The sequence below is a fragment of the Dama dama genome, chromosome 24 (assembly GCF_033118175.1).
Source record: "Dama dama isolate Ldn47 chromosome 24, ASM3311817v1, whole genome shotgun sequence".
Classification (NCBI taxonomy): domain Eukaryota; kingdom Metazoa; phylum Chordata; class Mammalia; order Artiodactyla; family Cervidae; genus Dama; species Dama dama.
Window position 1 is genome coordinate 54687423 of NC_083704.1, and position 21550 is coordinate 54708972.

The 21550-nt window shown below is 60.9% G+C and overlaps 1 protein-coding gene across 1 annotated transcript in view; it reads right to left on the bottom strand.

Moving 5' to 3' along the window:
- Positions 1–4713: 4713 nt before the first annotated feature.
- Positions 4714–21550, bottom strand: part of BSN (bassoon presynaptic cytomatrix protein) — a 75073-nt gene continuing 58236 nt past the window's right edge. The window contains exons 5-12 of the mRNA XM_061129205.1: positions 14691–21341; positions 10401–12498; positions 9298–10088; positions 9071–9170; positions 8423–8554; positions 8109–8163; positions 7670–7762; positions 4714–4784 (exon numbers count right to left, since the gene is read on the bottom strand). Coding sequence (XP_060985188.1) covers positions 8123–8163; positions 8423–8554; positions 9071–9170; positions 9298–10088; positions 10401–12498; positions 14691–21341 — 9813 coding nt within the window. The 3' untranslated portion in view covers positions 4714–4784; positions 7670–7762; positions 8109–8122. The remainder of the gene's footprint in view (positions 4785–7669; positions 7763–8108; positions 8164–8422; positions 8555–9070; positions 9171–9297; positions 10089–10400; positions 12499–14690; positions 21342–21550) is intronic.

The following is a 21550-nucleotide window of genomic DNA, read 5'->3' on the forward strand; positions in this document are numbered from 1 at the left end:
AACAGAAGGCTAGAAAACAGGAACTGCTGTATGTTCTGACTCTGTTTAAAATGAAAAAGAAAAACACAGGAAGGAAAGACATGCATCAAGGAAAGACATGCATCAAGATACTAACTTTGAGGAAGGCCAGAGGTGAGGCTGATCCTCTTTTCACGTATCTGTGTTTTTAAACATTTCTAGAAACTCCGGGTTACTTTGGTAAGGAGGCTTTCCTAGTCTGGGGAAGGACTAAGATCTAGTAGCCCCCAAGAGTTTGGGGGTTGGAGTGGACACAGCCAAGGCAGACAGGTGTGGGGTTTGTTGGCAGCACCAGGGGGCAGCACCTGCTCACTTGCGTCCTCAGGAACCAGGCCCCAGAAAAGTGTGCACCCCAGATACTCGCAGACTGTGGAGGCACCCTCAACAGTCCGCCCTTGAGTGGGAGTAGGTGGGAGGGAGGGGATATATGTATACTTATAGCTGATTCACCTTGTTGTATAGCAGAAACTAACACAACACTATAAAGTAATTAAACCCCGATTTAAAAAACTTAAAAAAAAAAATATTAACAAGTCTGCCCAGTGAACTAACTGCTCTCTCCAGGTTCAAGCATTAAACTTGCCTTTGTGGAGTGGCCCACTGTCTTTGGCCAGATTGCTGTGAACTCTGCCCTGGCCTTGCCAGTACTTCCTGCAACTTTGCCTTCTCATTCTTTCCCTTTAACCATGAAAACTTGGGGCTGTCACAGTTGAGGGATTTGTTCCTCTGCCTGCGCCTGCCCATTTCAGAAACCATCCCAGAGACAGTCTGTAGGTTGTTTATATCAAGTCCTTTTATTCTGATACCACAGAATTACCTTGTCACAATACAGGGGGAGGGACACTGAAGTACCACGAGTTCTCACAGAGCACAGGAGGACGGCACACGGTTCACAAGGTCACGTGGAGGACTCGGGTCATTGCACTTACAACTGTAAACTTGTTTGTTTGACTTTGTACAGCACTCTTCCCCCCTCAAAGAAAGAAGGAGAGAAGGAAAGAAGGGAAGAGAGGAAAGAAGGGAGGCAGGGAAGGAGTGTGTGGGGGGAGCCAAAACAAGACATGGAAGCTAGCAGAGGAAAGGCGTGGGGCGGCCACTGCTCTCCAGGGCACTGCTCTAAGAGAGGATGGGCTTGTTGGCTCCCAGAGGCCGAATGAGGCAGACACGCACACACACACTCACACGCTTGTTCACATGCACACACACGATAATCTCACGACTTCCACGGCTCTCCCGCGCCACCCCAGTGCACATGGCAACAGGGCTGCTGGTACCCAGGGAGACAGAAATGGTATCTCTGAGGCGTTTCAGTTGATCAGGCCTGTCCCTCTGACCCTGTTGGAGTCCACGATGACAAATATTTACAGAATGGGGGGAGGGGGCACCAGGGCAAGGGAAGGGCCAAGAGGCCAGGGCCTTGTTGCCATGGCAAAGGATCGGCCTGGAAAACTCCCCACAGGCTCCAGAAGACAGGACATGGTTGCTGCCACTGCTGCCCTCTCACCATGGGCCCTGAGACCACAGCCAAGGACTAAGGACTTCCCAAGGACTAAGCGATGGTGGGGCAGGGGTTGTCGCTGTGAATGCGTTGGGCCCTCAGGTAGACAGAGGAGGCAGTGCCCTTACTCATGACACTGGGTTGGGGGAGGGTATAGAGAAGGCCTGGACTGCTTCCCAGAGACATCCCCGTGCCTGTGTGGAGATGTGCCTGGTGCTCCCCAGCACCCAAGGCATCGAACGCTGGTCCCTCAGCCTCTGGTCCCCGAGTCACAGCTGTATCTACACAAGGGCCAGCACACCTGTGGCCCAGAGGCCTGCTCCAGCCACCTTCACAGGGGGTGATGGTACAGATGTGTCCTGTGGATACGTTGTGGGGTGGGGAATGGCAGATGTCAGAAATGTTCAACTCAGAGAGCTTGAACAGAAAGGAGATTTGCTGAAAAGTCAATGTGTGAGAGCCTGAAACTAGCCTTGATGGAGGCTGGCCTGCTGTCATCTCCCTGCCTGTTCCCTGCTTCTGATCCTGTCCCTTGGCCTTCTGTGGGGAGGCTCACTGCATTAGTCCCTCACATACGTATCCAGCCACTAGGCACATCTCACAAAAACCCGGCCCTGGGTGGTCAGAGGGGCCAGATGATGGCCTCCCTCAGCCCTCAAACAGATGGCCTCACATAGCCCAGGCCTGCTGTCTGCAATGAGGCAGGTGTCCCGTTGGATGGATGAAGCCCAAATCCAGGAGGGCACAGCCTGGGCCCAACAAAGCGGGTAACAGCCTCCTATCTCATCCACAGCTGCCAGAGGTGGGCCAGGATCCCTCTCTGAAAGGGTGTGTAGACCTTATTGGAAAGAAGAAGAAATGCGGACCCCTGAGAAATGCATGGTGCAAGCTCTGGAGGAAGGCCAGGCCTGGAGGGGTCGGGTGCCTGCTGCACGCTTGGCTCAGTCATGAGCAGTGGCATGCTGAGGCTCCAGAGATGAGGGCTGGTGGGTGTTTAGGTCCTGGGAACAGATGCAGAGAGTGTCACCACAGAACCTTCTGGAAGTTTTGTTATTGAGATGCTTCCCAAAAAACTCTGCTTGAAGCCACTGTCTATGGGAACACCCACTCTGATGCAAAGTGACTCTGTCAGCTGTCCACGCCACAAATGCAAAGGTCCAGCCTTTCCTGAGCACCCTCTGGCCTCCAGTCCCAGCCTAGATCTCCCGGCTCACAGACCTTGGAGCTTACAAGCCAGAGGAGAGACACAGAGCAGGCGCAGTCAGGAGCTGGGGTCCTAGGACACAGACAGGCCCCACTCTTGGCTTCTGTCTCTCTGTCTGCAAAGGCAGCCCAGCTCTGCCCTTGAACACTGCCCCGCTGGGAAGGGGTGGCCAGATGTCTCTGGCCCAGGACCAGGGTAAGGGCAGGGGGCAACTTACAGATGGAAATCCCACAGCCAACCTTCCAAATGTTCATGTGCACACATCCTGTGTGGGCTCCCACCACGTGTCTCCCCAGAGACGTCTTGGTCAGAGAAACCCGCAGGGTGTGTGGGGTCTTATACTGCCGGGCCCACAGCCTGGCATGCTCAGGCAGCAATTCCGGCTGTCCTCACTAGCTCGTGCAGAAGTCAGCTAGAAGCACTCCTGAAGGAGGGGGTCTGAGACAAAAAGAACTCCAAGCAAGAGGGTCGAGCATTTAAAATGGATGAGATCGTGCAAAGAGGCTGCGAGCTGTGCATGCTCCGCTGCAGGACCGGCGGTGACTCGTCTGGCAGCAGTGAGTCCTGCCACAGGTCGAACATGCCACAGACTGAGAACTTCACGCACACGGTGGGAGCAGGGGAGAGGGAAGGGAGCGAGGGGTTGGATATGAGCTGATCTATCCAGTTTCTCAATTGCATCTTCGCAATTAACTCCTTATACATAACACGGAATTTAATAAATATTAACAGTTGTCTTTGAGGGTTTATATTTCATTGCATAGAACGTTAGAGATGAGACTTGCAGCTGTGCCCAAGATGAAAGGAGGCCCCAGACGGAAGGGCCTCGGGAAGGAGCGCTGCCCAGTCCACTGGGGTGGATTGGACAGCGCCACCCACCCCAGCGCAGGCCTCTGGGCCCTTCTCTCACTTAGCTGGCAGAAGCCCTGGCCCCTCTGCTCTGAGCACGTCCACTGTTGATGGCTTAAGAAGGACTGGAGTTCCACAGTAAACAGAGGCGGGCTGAGGGGCCTCCCTAGACCCCGCCCTGGGCTTGTGCTCTTGGTGGCCTGCTGCCCACTATTGCTTCTTAGTCAACATTCTCCCTGTGCTGAGCAGGGGCAGAGCAAAGAGGAAACCAAACCATCAGTCACAAGGTGGTGGTGGAGGGGAGAGGCAAGGAGGCGAGCCGAGAGAAGGAAGAGAGAAAGGAGGGGTGGGGGGAGAAACGAAAGAACAATGTTTATGAGGTATACACTTAAATCAAACTGAAATGATTAAGGCTGTTCTTGAAATCAAAAGAAATCCCCAGGTGTACGAATGAGGAGCCGGCTGGTCGAGACAATGGCGGGGCCGCTGGGATGCTCACGATGACTGGGGGGAATGGCTTTGAAGATGGCGGCAGGCGTGCTAGCACACGGCCGCCCACAGGCTGGGAGAAGCCTCAGCCGGCGCCCATGCTGCTTTTCGGTGCTATGGCCTCTGATTTCAGCGATGAGACAGTGTTAGGTCCTAATGTTTGTAAAGTTCTTCCCAATCCCACGCGAGCCACGTGGACGCCTGCTCTGGAGTCACCCAGAGGACAGGGTGAGGGGGGCAGGGCCCTGTGGCCATGGAGGGATCTGGGCCAGCTGGAATGTGAAGGAAACGGAGCCCGGGGCCCCCAGCCCTCGGTCAAAGCCCCTCTCCAAGGCTGTGGAAAAACTTCTGGCATGGTGGAGGGAGGGCAGCGTCCGTCAAAAACAGGCAGCGTGCGCCCCAACTCTGTGTATAACGCATTGGAGGCCGGGTCGGCCGGGCCGCGGAGGGCAGCTGTGGGAAGAGCAGCAAGACTGCCGTGTGGCAGGGTCTCCAGAGAGCGTTCCTCCCTCCCACCGATGGCTGCGCCTTGACGGTGGCGCCCGGAGGAGAGCAGGGTCTCTGGGAAGACAGTCACGGGTACCCGGGTCCGGTGGTCCCACGTGACCAGCAGATGCTTCACCCTGGCAGCTGCTATTAGAAAACATCCTGTCCTCAACTGAGGCCCGATAGCCACGTCCCACCTCTTGTGAGTCTTTGGGCCGAAGGTTTGTCAGGTTGTAGATGCTTGGAGGAGAAAAGGAGGAAGGAGAGAAGGAAAAAGGAAAGATAGAAAAATTTGGTCAAGCACCATGGACAGCTGCCTCCCGCCCGCCCTCCTTCCAGCTGTCCGCCACAGGCTGATGGCCTGGCTCCTCCACACCCACGGGATCCCAGCCCCGCTGAGGCGGAGGAGATGGGTGCCGGGGCAGGTTTGAGGTCATAAAGAGAAGGTCAGGAAGAAAGAAGAATCCGGTTGGCCAGGAAGGGACATTTCTTTAACACAAGTTGCTTTATATATGTCTATTATATATAATCTCCAGTATGTGTGAGTTTATCTGTATTGAGAGAGTCTGTGTTGTGCTGTCTGTTTTGTTACTGTAAAATTAAATCGGCCATTTCTGAGACAGCTTTGGTTTCCAAAAAAAGAATGGTGCCCTTTGACTGATTAGTACTAGCAAATAAGCAACAAAATGTGGCTCTGAAAACAATTACACTGAAGAAATAATACTCTGATTGATGTACAGTCTATAGCACTTCATGAGAATCCTTAGCAACACGGTACTTAAAGCCATGATGTGCTTTAAAAGATACACAGTTGTGGTTTTGCTTGGCACATTCATCTCTGCCAGATCCCTCCTTCACCACATTTTAAAACCTATTACATAAAAAATTACTCAAACAAAAATGACTGTCCATGCACGCTCTCATCTATAATGGCAATTTTAAATACAAGGTGTACCTTTGTTATTTGTAAACCTTGAAAGAAATAAACTTATTTTTTTTAATTAAAAAAAAAAGAATGAGGGAGATGGGGTTTTGTTTAAAATAACGAGCCTCTCCCAGCCCACTTCCGAAATCTCCACCAAAGACATCAGGAGACGGACACTCACAGCAGCGCTGACCGCTTGGCCCGATCAGCCGGATGCCAGACCTTGAGGGAGACTCCTTGAAGTCCACAGTGAGTGGCCTCAATGGCCCGTGAGCATTACAGGGCGGAACGTGGGATGAAGCCACGCCGGTGGCTCCTTTCACTCCCCAGTGACACAGCCCTAGCCCTACACCCAAGGCGGATCCTGCCATGGGCCTGGTCCCGAGCTGCCCCTACCTCCCCTCCTTTCAGCACAACTTCCCATTTCACCTCTGTTCCAGGGAAACTCAGAGAAAACATGTGGTGGAGCGGGAAGGAGGCAGGGAGTCCGCTGCCCTGGGGGTGAAGGCGGGATGAACGCTGGAGTGCTGTGCTGTGACTAGTATCCTTAGAAAGAATTCTGGGCTCACCACTTTGGCCTGCAAAGCCCAGCCCAGCTGGCTCCTCCAACTACACCCTTGGACATCTCTCCCCTCCTCTATGGCTCTGGCTGTGCTGGCCTTCTGTCTGTCCCTGAAGTCTATCTGTCTCATTGGAGGCTCTGCAGGTGCCATTCCCTCACCCGGGCACAATCCACAGCAGCCTCTTCTCCCCGCTTGAGCCTTACCTGTCACTGACCACCTTCTCCAGAGCAGACCCCTCTGCGCCATATCTGCCTCACTGGCTTGGGAACACTTAAAACCTTCAGAAATTCCTTTTATTTTTTTTTAAGACTTTTTAAATAGATTCATATGCTTCTCATTTTTTAAAATATTTTCTTTTTACTTAAGGACTCAATTTCATTTTATTTAATATTTTTGGCCATGCTGTGTGGCATGTGAGATCTTAGTTCCTTGACCAGGGATCAAACACACACCCCCTGCATTGGAAGTGCAGAGTCTTAACCACTGGACCTCCAGGGATATCCCAGAAATTACCTTCTCATCTTTTTTTTTTTTTTTTAACTTATTTCTTCTCTGCCCCTCTTAACGGGCTGCCAGCTTCAGAGGGCAGGGACCCAGTCCTGTTCTCTGCTGGATCCTCAGCACTCTTCAGAACAGGGTATAGCACCCACTTGTACTTGACAAACACTTACTGAATAAATGAATAAATAGATGGGAACTGGACATTTCCAGTCTCCCCACTGGTCCTCCAGAGACAGGTGGCTCTTTCGATCTCACTCCTTCCTACAAGCAGGCCAGGCCTGGGCAAAGGCCCCAGAGGGTCCCAGGGCTCCCTTGTGATTTGACTGTTGAGCGCCTGGCCCTGCCACACACATGCCTGCCCACCGTGAGAAGCACCACACCTCCATACTCTCAGCAGCAGAAGTGGCAAAGGAGGGGTAGGAAGAGGACCCCAAGGCTACAGAATGTGAGGAGGTGGTCCCCGGTTGTGCGCAGAGCAGCGCAGACAGGCAGCCTACCCTCCCTGCCATCCTGCAGGAGGTACCACTTCCTGCTCCCTGCCCAGAGGCAAGGCCAGGGCCAGAGAAGGCTCTAGGCCCAGGTGTCTGATCCTGCTTTGATCACCACAGCCCAGCGAGAGCCAGGGCCCCCCTCCCGAGGCCCTTCTGCTCTCTTCCTGGGCTGACCTGGTCTGGAGCTGAGACTCCTGTCTGAGGGTCCTCCCCTGACTCTCTGTCCCTTTCCCATCCACCTCTCCACTCATTCTTCATGTCCCTCTTGCAACGGTGAGGTCAATTTTATTTTGACGTCACTCTGAGGACTGCTAACTCAACAGGGTCTGGGGATTCCGGCTTCATCTGAACGTCTGGAGCAAAGTGACCAGCACTAGGCCTCAGAGACGGGGCTTTGGAATCAGCACCCAGTGTGTGGAGCCCCAGTTGTGGGGCACAGTGGGTTCTGCCCGGCCCTTCCCTGAGGTTACCACCTGAGTCATCTCAGCCAGCTCAGTTGTCTCTGCCTCCAGGTAGCTGCTGGGCCTGTCCCAGCTGAAGGAAGCTCCCCCAGGCCCCTCTTAGTTCACACTTGCAGAAGCTGGGTCGGCGGCCTGGGCCCTTCACCTCCTCCTCCACCCAGCCCAGCCTGGTCCTGACACTCACTGTTATACGCAGAGTCCAGAGCTGCGCCCAGGCCTCTGGCTCCAGAGATTTTTCCACAGCAATGATATCATCTCCCTTCATTTCTTCAAGAGCCTGTGGAGTATACAGAAGGGAGGGCTGGGAGGAGCTGCACCCCTGGGGAGCCCCCTACAACCTAATGTCAACGTGTAGCTTTCAGAGCCCTGTCAGGGGCTGGGGGTGCTGGAAAAGGACACAGAGAAGCTGGCCCTGGCTTCCCTTTGCTGGGGACCTCTACTGTATAGGCCCCACCTTGGGCCCTCTGCACAGGGCCCCTCCTCCCCTTCCTCCTCCTACACTCACTGCAGCTCTGACCACATCAGCCGCTGCTGAAGACCATGCTCCTCCCAGAAGACCCCCCCAACACCAAGTGCCTCAGGCCTTTACCAGGGGAAGCTGGGTACAGGAGGCTCATACTCACCCTGCAGGGCATGGTCACCAGAAGGAGGAGAATTTTTTGCCAAAAGCAGACACAGCTGTGACACAGGAGAAAGGAAAGAGGTGTCAGGAAAGTGGGCAAGGCTCCCTCCTAGTCAAGGCCATTTGGTGCACCAAAGCCAAGCTCAGCCTGAGGGGCAGGGACTGCCCTGAGGATAACTAGGCAGCAGCAGGTGCGCCCTCAGGCTGGCCCGTGCCTGGGTGACCCAACTTGGAACCATTCCCCAGACCCAAACTCTGCCATGGTAGGGCCTGTGAGCAACACCCACCACGGACCCAGCTGTAGGCACTGCTTACCTTCCGTCAGCTTGCCGGCCTGCTCCGCGGCCCCACCGGGGAGGATCTTGGAGAGCACGCTCTCCCCTTCAGCACCGGGCTGGCCGGCAGGAGCCCCTGGGGTCCCTCCAGGCTTGGCTCCAGTCTTCACGCCTAGGGGGACAGGAGCCAGCATCATGAGCCGTGCCTGGACCGGCTCTTCCGAGTCTGAGCAGGCGAGTAAGGGCAACAAAGGCGCCCTGTGCAATGGAAGGTGAGGAGGAGGATGGAGGAATCAAGAGAGGAAGGTAAGAATGGGAAGAAAAGGGGTGTGAAGAAGCAGAAAAAGGAAGTTGAGGATGATAAAGAAGGAGCAAGGAAGGGAAAGGCAGAGAAGAAGAGGGAGGAGGGGGGATGGAAAATAAGGAGCTAGGTCGTGGCACAGTGCTCACCAGCGCCCCCCAGGAGCTCCATGCAGAGCTGCCTGGGCCCTAAGTCCCCCGTGCTGGTGACCCATTGGCTAATTCTAACCCCAGGCTCATATCTGCTGGGGAGGCCTGCAGCGCTGCACTGGGCACTTCTCGGGAAGCAGTGATGGCGCGCAGTGTGGGGAAGCTCGGGGTGCCAGTCAGCATAGGAAAAGGGGAGGTATTCTGGGTCATAGACAAGGGTGCCCAAAGCCAGGCTCACCTGCAGGGCCAGGTCCTGGCGGCGGCTGGGCCTGAGGAGGCCTCCCCTGTTGGGGCGCTTTGGCGGTCCCTTTAGAGCTGTTCGCCTGCTCTGTCCGTGGCTGCAGAACACAGAACACAGCTGAGCTACTGCCCATCCGCTCTGCCTAGCCTGAAACCCAGGGCCCATCCAAGCCACGGTCCCAGCATCCACCCTGCAGGGAATCCGCGTGCCAGAACCCTACTTACTGGTCCTGATGGCTGGGGGCCTGTGGCTGTCAGGGTCCCTGGTTGAGGCTTCCCTGCTGGCTGGCTGGCAGCAGGGGCCGGACCCCGGGCAGCTGGCTGGCCCTGCTGCTGCAGCCGAGCCTGCGATGGGGCCTGCTGCGGAGGCTGCAGCCCGAGACCTTGCTGTGGCTGCGGCTGTGTCTGCGGCTGGCGCGACGCTGTTGCCGAGGGCGTCTGCCTGGACGGCGGCGGCTGGGATGGCTGTGGCCCTGGGGCTGCCTGCCGGCCTTGTGGCTGCGGTTGGGATTCCAGCTTTGGCTGCAGTGCCGCGGGCCCGGGGTGGGCCTGCCGGGAGCCCTTCTTGCTTTCGGAAGAATGATGGTACGCTGACGGAGCACGGGATGGCTGTGAGTATTCAGCGGAGCTGGGGTACCCAGGCTGACCTTTCTTCTGCACGGCCGGGGCAGGGCTGGCCTGCGGGTGAGGCCGGGCCTCATGGCGACCCACGTCCCGAACGTGTGGTTTGGTAGCACGCCGGCCCGGCTCCTCGCCGGCGTGGCGGCCCGAGTGCCGCCCATGGTCACCGTGGTGTCGGTGTTCCTTGGCTGAGGCGTGGCGGCCAGGGCCACCCTCATCATGTGGCCACAGGCCCTCCTCGGGGGGCTCATCGTAGTCGTGGTAGCCGTGCCTGGCAGGGCCTCGCTTCTGGGAGGAGGAGGAGACTGCGTGGCCCCCGTGGTGCCTGAACCGGTCAGAGCGGGCATCCCGGGGCTTATCAAACCAGTCTGTCTCCTCCTGGCCCAGGTGATACGCTTCAGAGACCAAAAACAGAACACGGTCAACCCCCGGGCTGGCCGCAGGGGGTTGGCCCAGCTGAAGCCATGCAAGGAAAACAGAGAGTGGGCGCCACAGCCACAAGCGTTAACGCCAGGTCCCCAGCCCCCCCTCCCACCGCTGGGGCCAGGGTGCGGGCGGAGCAGGAGGAAGGGCAGCCAGCAGCAGGGCCCACTGGGTGAGGCACCAGGCCTGGCCCCGCCAGGACACCTCAGGGCTCAGGGCCCCGTGGGCAGGCAAGGCCCCCCAGGTGCCAAGCAGCCGCAGACATCACCCCCAGCTGCCATTACCTTCGCTGTCGGAAACTACACAGTGGGAATCATCCAGGATGTAGCCCTCGTCACGCTTATATGAGTGGGACCGCGGTCCCTCCTTGACGTGCTCCTGGACGTCGGGCATGGAGTGGCTGGAGCAAAATGGTGGGCAGGTGTCCCCGGGGGGAAGGGGGCCCCCAGCAGGGCGGGGCCGCCCCAAGGGGCTGACAGGGCTCTCCTCTTCAGAGGCCTGGCTACGCATGGGGGGCCGGGTCCGGCCGTGGGCCATGCTCAGAGATGAGGGCTTGGAGCCCGCTTTTTGAAGTCGCTCCACAGTCTCCCGTTCCCGCTCGTATCCCTTGGCCCGGCCCCCGAAGTCATGACTGGACAGCTTCTCCCCACTGTATGCGGGTGCCCCCCGGGACCTGCTGCTCCCACCATACACGCGGTCATCCTCCTCTGCTGGGTCCCGACTGGACACCCCGTAATACCGCTGCTGCTCATACACATTCTTCTTGAGCCCGTAGGTGATTTCATCCTGGAACTTCCTGCCTCGAGAGGCCAGGCTGCTGCTGACTGCAGAGGAGGGGTAGGAAGCCAGGTCTGACTCCACATCCTTGGCCTCTTCGATAGGTGAGAACTTGGAGATCTTTTGCTCCATGCCCGGCTTCCGGTGCTTGCTGCGCTTTGAGGGGATGGCAGCCGGGGCCAGGCTCTTGGAGGGGTGCTTGGGCCCCGCAGGGCCTGGACTATACTTGTCTGCTCGAGTGCTGTGTCTGTAGTCACTGTCGCCGTAATAGTGTGTGCTGGCTGGTCGGCCGTTGCTCTCCACACCCCGGTGGTGGCCGCTCTTACCACGGGGCTCGTAAGAGTCTTCCTCGGATTCTTCCTCCCCTCGGGTATAGCAGCAGGGCAGTGCGGATCCCTCAAGGACCCCTGGTTCTCCTGGCTCTTTCGCTGGACGCCCACTGCTGCTCGGCCCCAGGGGCTCCAGTCGCTGGCTTTCGGAGGCGGTGGAGGAGGTGCTGTCCTTGGTCAGTTCACTGATGTCGTCGATCATCACGTAGTTCCGGGGGACAGTCTGCTCCAGGCTGGTGTAGTGTGAGTCGGAGGAGTAGATGGGGGCTGGGCTCAGGCTCACACCACCGCGGTCACTGGCCCGTGGCAGCTCGGGAGCCTTGCCCTGTTCGTAGCTGCTGCTGGCGGCGGGGCCAGGGCCGCTGTAGCTGGTTTCCGATGGGGTTGAGGACATGGCCACAACAGGGCTGGCGATCACCTCGTAGTTAGTGGGCACTTTCTGCTCCAAGTCGGCCAGTGATGTCTGGCGTGGCTTCTGGTGGGGGGCACGGCTGTCAGCCGGGGCTGGGAAAAGGGTGGTCTGTGTGGTTGGCAGGGGCGTCTGGGCTGTATAATGGCCCGGGGGACGGAACACTTGCTGGCTGGGCAGGCCAGGCTCAGCGGGGTAACTGGTGCCAGGAGGAAAAGCAGGTGTTGGGTATGTGCTGGGACCGGGGTAGGGGGGTGGCTGGTGGGCTGCGAATCCGTTCTGAGTTGGCCCAGCGCTGCCTGCAGGGTACAGTGGCGCTGGAGGTGGGAACCGGGGCGGCTGGAAAGCAGCGGAGCCGGAGGGAGTGGCAGGGGTGGCGGCAGCAGCGGCAGTGACGGGGAACTCCGCGTACTGGCCAGCCGGGGTGGCGCAGCCCTGGAGCCGCAGCTGGTTGAGCTCACTGTCAGACAGGTAGTCGCGATGCTCGCTGAGACCACGCAAGGGTGGGTAGTCCCGGCCACCCCGGTCTTTGGCCAGAGACTCTTTGCGCTGGGTGATGCCCAGCTCCAGGTACTTGAGCTTGGCGTCGATCTCCTTCTCCTCCTCATCCAGCTCCGCCTGCTTCTTGCGCAGCTTGGTGGACTCATGTTCCACCAGCCGTAGGTCCCGGTCCAGCTCCCGGAGCAGGCTGGCCTTGGTGGCGGGGACAGTGGCGGGCCCCACCAGCCCGCGCTGCAGCAGGCTGGCTGCATACAGCTGCGGGGGAGGAGCCTGGCCAGCCAGGGGCAGGTGAGCCTCCTCTGGAGGGGGGCTGGGCAGTGTCCGCTTCACCTTGCGGACCAGGCCGTTGGGCGGCAGCGCCGACACCTGAGACAGAGGGAAGGGCGGGCAGCACTGAGACCCAAGGTGTGGGTGGCTTGCTGGGGCACGGGGTAGAAGAGCCCTGGCCTGGCCGGGGTCAGCGCCCTGGTTCTCCAGGCAACCTCAAGGCCTGCCCTGCCCACCCAGTGGCCTTGGAAGGAGGGCCTGTGATTGTCTTATGGACCTTCTCCTTCCCAGAGCTCAGGGCGGTGGGAGGGGAGGAAGGAGCAGAGGCCCCTCTGGCTGATGCCCAGTACTGGCCTGGCCCCCAGTGGCTCTGAGAACCCCTGCTCGTCTCCAGCGGGCTTATCACCTTCTGCCTCCCACTGATTGTACTGAGGGCAGGAGAGTACGGGTTTGGCTCTGGATGTGGGTCTGAGCAGCTGGCAGGGGCCAAGGGCAGTGGGGGCCCATGGACAGGAGTGGAGAGGGTCCTGGGCCCACCGGATTCCCTAGAGGATCGTGGCCAGGGGTGCGCGCTGACTGGAGGTCAGGGGCTTCAGCCTCTGAGTCTTTTCTGCCTCCTGCCCTCCTCCTCTCTCAAGTGAAAGGCAGTTCAGCTGCCTGTTCACAGTCTCCTCCCCCTGCAGCCTTGTACCACCATCTGCCAGGCCATACTCTCCACCTGGCCCCAGTTCCTCCACATCCCTGTCAGCCCCCGCGCTCTGAGGCTGCCAGACCCCTCGAGGGCCTCTGCAGCAGTATCTCTGGCTCCTTGGCTTCCTGGTCGAGGCTCCCAAATGTGCACTCCGTGGGGCCCTGCTCACCTGCTCATTCTATGTTGCCTCACAGTGCACACTGCCAGAAGCTTTGCCCTCCCACTGTCTCCAGCTCCCTGGCCTCTGGGTTTTATGGACCACCCAAATCCCCCAAATACACTGGGGACTGACACTGGACTTCTTACGGCTTATCTTGCCAAGCAACTACACAAAGACCTCCTACCTGCTTTCAACACCTGTCCTAAAGGAAATGCTAATGTGTCCCTAAACCTCAAGAGGAAGGGTGGCCTTTGAGGGAATGGAATAAATTTCCCTCTTTGAACTCCTCACGCTGTTGTCCATCGCTTGTCATTCTGATCACATGCCATGAGTGCTCATGGGAGTGCGCCCAGTGCATGGGACCTCTGCGCTGACCCTAGTGTGGAGGCAGGAACCCCCGCCTGTCTGACCTGCCCTCCCTGCCAGCACTGACTCCGTATTGCACCCCCACCCCTCTGGGCTGCATACCCCAGGGCTCTCCTCCACAACCCCACCCCTCGAGGCCTCGCCTCTCCCCTCTCTGCCTCCTACCCAGAAAACCGGTCAGTATACCTCACAACGCCTCTGGCTCCTGCAGGCTCTCCCCAGGGCCACTGTGCAGGCACTTCCTTCAGTCCACCTGCCCACATTCTGCCCAGGAAGCTTCCTAAGATACTCATCTCGTCCTGTCTCACCTGCCTGAAACATCCAGAAGCTTCAAGGGCCTTTCAGAAAAGCCCTCCCCTCCTGGCCTGGCATTCAAAGTCCTTGGTGTCAGGCCCTAGCCATTCCCATCTTCCCAACACACCAGGCCCTCTCTCACAGTTCCAGAACAACACTGGCAACTAAAGTCACAGACAAGGAGCCGCTATCTAGGGGAGCAGACAGGTGTGTGAACAGATTCACTGAAGGTGGGATGGGGGCATGGGACAAGATGACGTGGAGAGGATACTGCAGCCTACGGGGATGGGCCCTGAAGGGTAGTCCAGGGGGCTGGGGCTTTGTGTGGGGCAAGGGGAGCCAGGCTGGAGCTGGGGAATGGGGAGCAGCTCAGCCAGGTCCATGTTACTCATTTTCCCAGGAAACATCCAGAGAAGAGGTTTGGACTTGGAGGGGCACAGGCCGGATGGGAGAGCTGGGGAGGCTGGAAGAAGGAGGTGGCAGAGCCTAGGCCAGCTGTGGGCCGTGAAGAGGCAGCTCTAGGGAGGGGCTGAAGTTTCCAGCAGGGTCTGAATGGCCGCAGGGGCCCAAATGTGAGTGTGTCTTGCCCAGGATCACCTTGCTGGGCTGTGGGCTCCACCAGATATGCACCCAATGTGCCTCCGACTCTCGACTTCTAGCTCTGGGCCTCTGGAGCTGGAGGTGACTCCACTCCCACCCCAGGAGACGCCCCTCCCTGTGGGGCCCCCCAGGCTAGGCCGAGACCCCTGTCCCACCCTGGCCCAGCCCCGGTGCCCATACCTGGCTACCCAGTCCCCCCTGGTGCTGGTAGAGGGGGAACCTCTCTTTGGCAGACTCCTCGGCGGTGGGGCTGAGGGGCTTAGGGTCAGACAGGGAGCGCTGCAGGGTCTTCATGGGGCGCGGCAGCGTCTGCTGGCGGAAAGCGCTGTCAGCTGTGAAGTGCTTCTGGGGACTCACGTGAGCCTTGTTCAGCCTCTCACTGGAAGCAAAGGAGGTGTCCAGGAGCCGGTGTGGGGACAGGGGGGAGACTGGTGAGTAGAGGACCTGGGGAGACTTGGGAGGCTGGCGGCTCACGAGCTGAGAGAGGGACTCCGGGGGCAGGTGGGCCTGGTATCCAATTTCCAGGGGATCCGGCTTCTTTTTTTCGAATCTGCCCAGGGGACCTGGGGTGACGATCTGGATGCCAGGCAGGTAGGGACTGATGGCGGTCGGCCCCATGAGCTGTGGCCCGGCCACGCCCTGGGCTTGCCCCTCCGGCTCTGTCTGGCAAGCCAGGCTCTCACCGCGCCCAGTCTTCTCGGGCGCTGATATGTACCTGACGATCTCCACCTTGGGGTCGGTGACAGCCGTGATGTGGATGGCTGGAGAGACTCGGGGTAGCTGGTCAGGCTCCGTCTGCACGGAGCAGTCACTGATGGTCTGGATGCCCACACTGCTGGTGGCCCTTGCGGCGGGGGCAGCAGCGGAGGAGGAGGCCGTCACATCGTGCTTGCTATCAGAGCCGGAGTCTGAGTGACGGGAGAGACGGGACCGGCGGCGGCGCACGGGCTGCTCCCACTCGGCGCTGTCCTCGTCGTCAGTCTGCACGCTGCAGTCAGCGCTCCGCCGTGCCCGGCGCCGTCGGGTCAGGAGGTAGCGGCCCTCTCCATCTTCGTCATCTGTCTGCACGCTGCTGTCCGCGATTCTCCTGACCCCGCAGGGCTCGGGCGCCGACTCCGGCTCGCATGCGTCCCGCAGGCGTGGCATGGAGTGCCGCTTCTTGAGGCCGCCGCTGCGGCCCGCCTCCCACGGCTCCTCCGTCTGCAGCGACATGTCCGAGGCAGAGCTGGGGAGACCACGGTGTGGTATGGGCTCACGCGGCTGCCCGGACCCCTCGGGCACAGCGATGAAGGCCGCATGGGTCAGGGGTGGCCAGTACTGGCCGTTCTGGGCCAGCTCTGGGGCGGCTGGGGGCGGCCCTCTGCTAGGTGCCTCACAGGCCACCGGGAAGGGTGGCTTCTGCCGCTGCTTCTGTTCCTCCAGCTGCTGCTGCAGCTGCTGCTGCAGCTGCTGGATCTGCTCTAGCTGCAGGCGCTGTTGGGCCAGCTGCTCCCGCTGCAGGGCAAACTGCGCCTGCCGCTCCTCCTGCTGCTGCTGCAGCACGTGATGCTTGAGGGTCTGCAGCTCCTGCAGCTCCCGCTGCACCAGCAGCTGCTCCTCTTCACGGTGCCGCTGCAGCTCCACACGTTCCCGTTCCAGCTCCTCCTGCAGCCGCAGCTGCCGCAGCTTTTCCAGCTCCACCCGCTCTCGCTCCAGCTGCAGCAGCTGCTCCTGCTGTTTCCGCTGCCTCTCCTCCGGCAAGGCATCCTCCCTCTCCAGCCCCGGCCGGCCCAGGGGCCCGCTGCCACCCCCGGGAGTGGCCTCTCCTAGCGGCTTCTGGCCCGTCCCCAGGGCTGGGGCTGCTCCCGCCTCTTTGGCAGCAGCAGGGGGTGCTGTGGAAAGGGGTTCTTCCCGAGCAGCCCCAGCAGGCAGCTCTGGCCTGGGGGGCCCCCCAGTCCCTGGGGCCTTGGCAGCAGCCGGCTTCCCCAGGTAGACGGGACCCTCAGAGGGTGGAACACTGGCAGGGGCGGGGAATCTACTTGGTACAGGGTATCGGTACAGCCCCGTGGGCCCGAGAGGGACGCGAGGGGCAATCACAGGCAGGCGCGTCAGGCTGGCAAGTGGCACGGCTGCGACTCCACCGGGTGGGTAAGGCCTGTACATGCCACTACGCACCATGGGCCGCAGGACTGAGGCAGGCTGCGTGGTGATGGGCAGTGTTGCAGCAATTGGAGTGTTGATGGTCGAGTAGATCATGCCATCGGCTGCCCGCACAGTGGCTGTGGATGGCAGCAGCTGTCTGACTGCTGCGGCCTGGCCGGCTGTAGGCCGGTACTGGGCCAGGTTTCCAGGACTCCCCTGGCCCTCCGGGAAGGTGGGGTTCCCAAGGAGGCCAGGTCTCAGGGGAGCCAGGCCCTGCGGGGCACTGAGCCCGGGCTGGGGCTGATACTGCATGAGGTCGGTGCCCCCACCACCGCTGCCGTGCCGCCCTCCGTACTGGTCCATGGAGTTGAGGGCCGCGCACATACGGCTTATCTCACGGGCTGTGGTGGCGCTGTACTGGGCCAGGCTGGCCTCCTGGAAGCCAGCTGTGTCTCCCCGTGGGCCATACCTGTGGTCTGAGTAGATGTTTGACACTGAGCTGTACCGCCGCATGGGAAGCGGGTGAGTCAAAAGGTCTGTGGGGTGACGCAGGTCAGTGAATGAACTGTACTGCAAGCCCTGCCCGAGGTAGCGGCCGTCTGCAAAGCCCAGGCTGTAGGAGTGCTTCAGGGAGCTGAGGTCCATGGCCGAGTCTCGCCCTGGGCCCTGGAAGAGCTGCCCAAACCTGTGGGCATGGTAGTTGAGGCCGGCCTCAGCCAGATTGGTGTCAGACATAGAGGAATACAGCCTGCCGGGGAGGCCCTGTGGGTAGGGCCTCTGCTCCTCGTGGGGGCCGGGTCCCCCGACCACCTGTGCCCGGTAGGTGGGGGGCTCGGGAGGTTCTGGGTCCCGGGGACTGTAGAAGGGGCCGCTGCTTTGGCCAGGTGGGGCAACTTCTGCCACACTCCTCTCAGGTGCGCTTGGGGCGGCACGGAAGCTGCCTGTGCAGCTGCTGCCAAAGGGGAACTTGTAGACCATGTCACAGCATGCCAGCTGACTCTCAGGCCTCATGCCCGTGAGGTCCAGGGCCCCTGCCGGCTCCTCTGGGAGCAGGGTGCTCACGGTGCCTGCTGCACCTTCGCCCACCTGCACCACCACCGTGTGTGGCTTCCTGGCGCCTGGCAGGGCGTGCGACCGCAGCTCTGTAGGGGCGGCCCGATGGGGTTCAGTACCGGGCTCTGGCACTGGGCCCGACTTGAGGCCAACACTCTGCGCCGGGCTCACCTGAGTGATCAAAACGTCCCTTCTGGCCAAAGGTGCTACCTGGTTGGACAGGTTATACCTGGCAAACTTAGTCTCCCGGGGTCTTCCCCGAGGCCCACCACGATATGGCGCAGTCTGGACGGCCTGCTCTACCTGCTTGACCTGGGCCAAGCACACTGGGCTCCCCGCACCCTGGCCAAAGTCAAGCCGGCTCTGGAAGGGGTCTCCATAGACCACAGGCTGCTTCTGCTGAGCCATGAGCACAGAGGAGGCCATGGTGATGCTCACGGTGGTGGCGGTGCTGAGGAAGGCATGTGTCTGCTCCTGGGCATTGAGGTTGATCACTAGAGGCTGCACAGCGGTTGACTGGCGTCCCGGGATTGGATCCAGAGCCAGGCCATACTTCCTTGCTTCCACGGCCAGAGAGGTCAGGTCCATGCCCTGGTCAGTGAGGATGATGGGTGTGGGCTTGACGGCGGTGCGAAGGTCTACCACGGCACTGCCCGGGGGCCTGGGGCCGGGCTCAACCCTAGACGTTCCAGGGACGGAGGAGATCCGGCACAAGGAGATGTTCTCGGCAGGCAGGGCGCCCCAGCCATACACTGCCAGGGGCCCATCTGCACCAGCGCTGGGTGCCCGTGGAAAGCCAGGGGGCCCAGGCAGCTCAGGGGGCTGAGCCCCACTTGGAGGTGTTGTCTGGCTGTAGCTGTGGGTGGTGGGCTGGGTGTCAACAGGTGAGCACACTGGGGAAGTGGAGGCACTGGCATGGACCATCTTGGTCTGGCTGGAGGCATCTGATGCCAGGGTGATAACCATGAACGGGCCATCCTGAGAGGACTGCTGCCATACCAGGCGAGGCGTGCTGGGTCGGTGGGGCGTTTGTGTGCCCTGAGCCACCGTGGGTGTCGGCGCAGGGGCGCCAGGGCTCCGTGGCGTGTCTGAGGCAGGGGTCGGGCTTGGCGTCTGTGTAGAGAACTCCGCGGTGGCCCTTGGGCCCAGCTTGCCAGGGGAGAATGTGGGACTCTCTGAGGGAGAAGATGGAGAGAGAGGGGGGCTGGAGCCCGCAAAATAGGGATATCCCCGGGAGGTCTGTGGGGGGCCACTCTCACCCTCACTCACGCCCAGGGGCTTCTCTCTGGTAGCCCGCCCACTGACAGCTGGGCCACGGGGGGCCTGGGGTAGCTCCTCAGTTTGAGACCCATAGTTTGCAGTGGCCGGGCTCTGTCCATAGCCATGGCCAGCAAAAGAGGGTGAAGGGCTACGCTCAGAGGCTGCTGGGGAGGTCGGAGCCATGTACCCTCGTGGCAGGCCAGCCGGACCAGGGGTTGCAGCCGTGGAGGCCGAGGCCCCGGGGCCCTGGGCAAAGCCTATGCCTACTTCCTTGGAGGTGGAGCTGGGGGAGGCAGGAGCACTGTGCAGCTTGACGGGGTCCTGAGGCTCCTTTGCAAAATGCTGAGTCACACGGACATCAGGGATGACTCGGCCCCCGCTGCTGTCTGAGGTGGTGGAGGTGGCGAAAGACACGGGGGCAGCAAGCTGGGTGGGACTGGTACCAGGGGTGAGTGGGCCGCCATTCTGTTTCATTGGGTCCATGTACGCACTCTCGGCGTTCAGAAACTGTTTCTCTTTCTTCTTGTCCTCAGCAAAGGCCAGGTCCCGCGAGGAGGCCTGGTGCATGCGGGCGATGCTCTGGGACGTCTGGAGGATCTCCTGGTACACGGCTGCTCCCAGGCCGGCTGGCGTGCCCTCCGCGACCGGCTGAGCAACCCCGCCATAGTCACGGTCTGGGGTGTCCTGGTATTCAAAGGAACCCTGGGCCCGGGGAGCTGCGGGCTGAGAGGGACCACCGTGGGGCCCACGGCCCCCTGCCGCCTGGCCCTGTTGCCGCTGGAGCAGCTCGGCCTTCCGCATCATCTCCTCGTAGGCCTCCTCAGCGCTCTTGAGGGGCCGGCCGGAGCTGGGGGTCGTGGTGCTGCCCGAGGGGGTCTCGGTGGGAGAGTAGAGGGACATGAAGGTGGGCAGGTTGTACTCACTACCCGACTTGTAGAGCCGGCCAGGGCCCCCCTCCGGGGCCTCGGCCTCTGAGTCGAGGGAAGGTGAGGGCGAGTACTCGGAGCAGGAGGAGCGGTGGAGCTCCTCCATCTCAGCCGCCTGCCTCAGCTCCTCCGTGGGCGAGGCGTCCTCGATGGGTGATAGGTTGCTGGGGGGGGTCTTGGAGCGCTCGCGCCGCCGCTGGGCCCGCAGCTCCTCCTTGTCCCGCCGGGTCTTGCGGGCCGTGCTGCGGATACGCTGCTGCTCCACCTCCCGCATCTTCTCCTGCTCCCTCAGCAGCTCCTCCTCCTCCCGCAGCTCCTCCTCCTCCGAGGAGTCCTCGATGGTGGGCAGCAGGGGCCCGTGTGAGCGGTGCCGGGCCTTGCGCTGCTGCTTGGCCTCCTCCAGCCGTTGCCGGCGGCTGGGGCTGCTGTCACTGTCCTCCTCCAGAGAGGACAGGGAGGTGGGTGAGGTGCCCGATGTGTAGCTGGGCGTGGAGGCTGGCAGCGTGGATGAGTGCTCCCCGCGGGAGCGGTCCTCGGGTGAGCCCGTCAGGCTCTCCATCTCCAGCTCGGGCTCCCGGTCCAGACTGGGGTCGGGACCTGGGCCCATGTCCAGCTCATGGCCGTAGCTGCCTGTGCTATTGAGCTCAATGGTCTTGAAGCGGCGGAGCCCGCCCTGCAGGGCCCCAGCAGCGCCGTCCACATCCTCCACGGGGCCTCCCTCGGACAGCAGCTCCTCATAGCCCGTGGTGGCGTTGTGGGGCAGGCGCCTCTTGGGCAGCGCTCCTGGCTCTTGGCTGGGCTCGGGCCGGGGCCGGGGCCGGGGCCCACCCTTTTGGGAGACATGTTTGGCCGGGCCGGGCCCGGTGGGGGCGGCCTCGTCCTCCTCCAGGTTGTCTTCCTCGGCGCTCATCTCCAGGATCTGCCGCCGCATGAACTCCTCGTCGGTCAGGTCTGCCGCCCGGGCTGGGGGCTGGGGCGGGAGAGGGGACAGGCCACCCTCGCTGCTGTCCTCCACATAGTCGTGCCTCAGCTGGCTCCCGAAGTCATCAGAGGACTCCGCTGCATCCTGCTGCTCCCCCTGGCGCCCCCACTCCGCGGAGTCTTCTTCCTCCTCTAAGATCTCCTCCAGCTCCTCGTCAGAGTTGAACGCCTCAGGCATGATGGACAAAGAGTGGGGCCGCCGCTTCTGCTCCTTGGCACTGCCGCTCGGCGGCCTGCTCCGCTCGCCACTGGGGGCTGGGCCCTGGGCCTCCAGCGAAGGCCGCATGCTGCTCCCCACCTTGTGGAGCTCCGAGGGGCTGGGCGGGCGGGGCCCCGTCACCCCCGCGCTGTCCAGCTGCTCCACCTCCTGGCGCACGACACCGGTGATCTCGCTCTGCGAGCTGGAAATGCCGTCAGAGGAATAACCTGTGTCGCTGAGGCTCTGTGGGCTCCGAGACAGGTCCTGAGAGTAAGGCTTGCCCCCTGGCTCCTACAGCGGGCAAGAAGCAGATGCTGACTGCTGATGGCAGATGGCTCCTGGGGGAGCCCCAGCCTCTCTGTCAACCCCCGGGGCCCTAGGGAGGGGGTGCCTCCACTCTCGGGGGAATCAGGGCCCACCACCCACTCCATTGTTCTGGGCTTGCATAACTCACAGGTTCCATGTCAAACCCCAAGCATCCCTAGGGTCTCAAAGAGAAG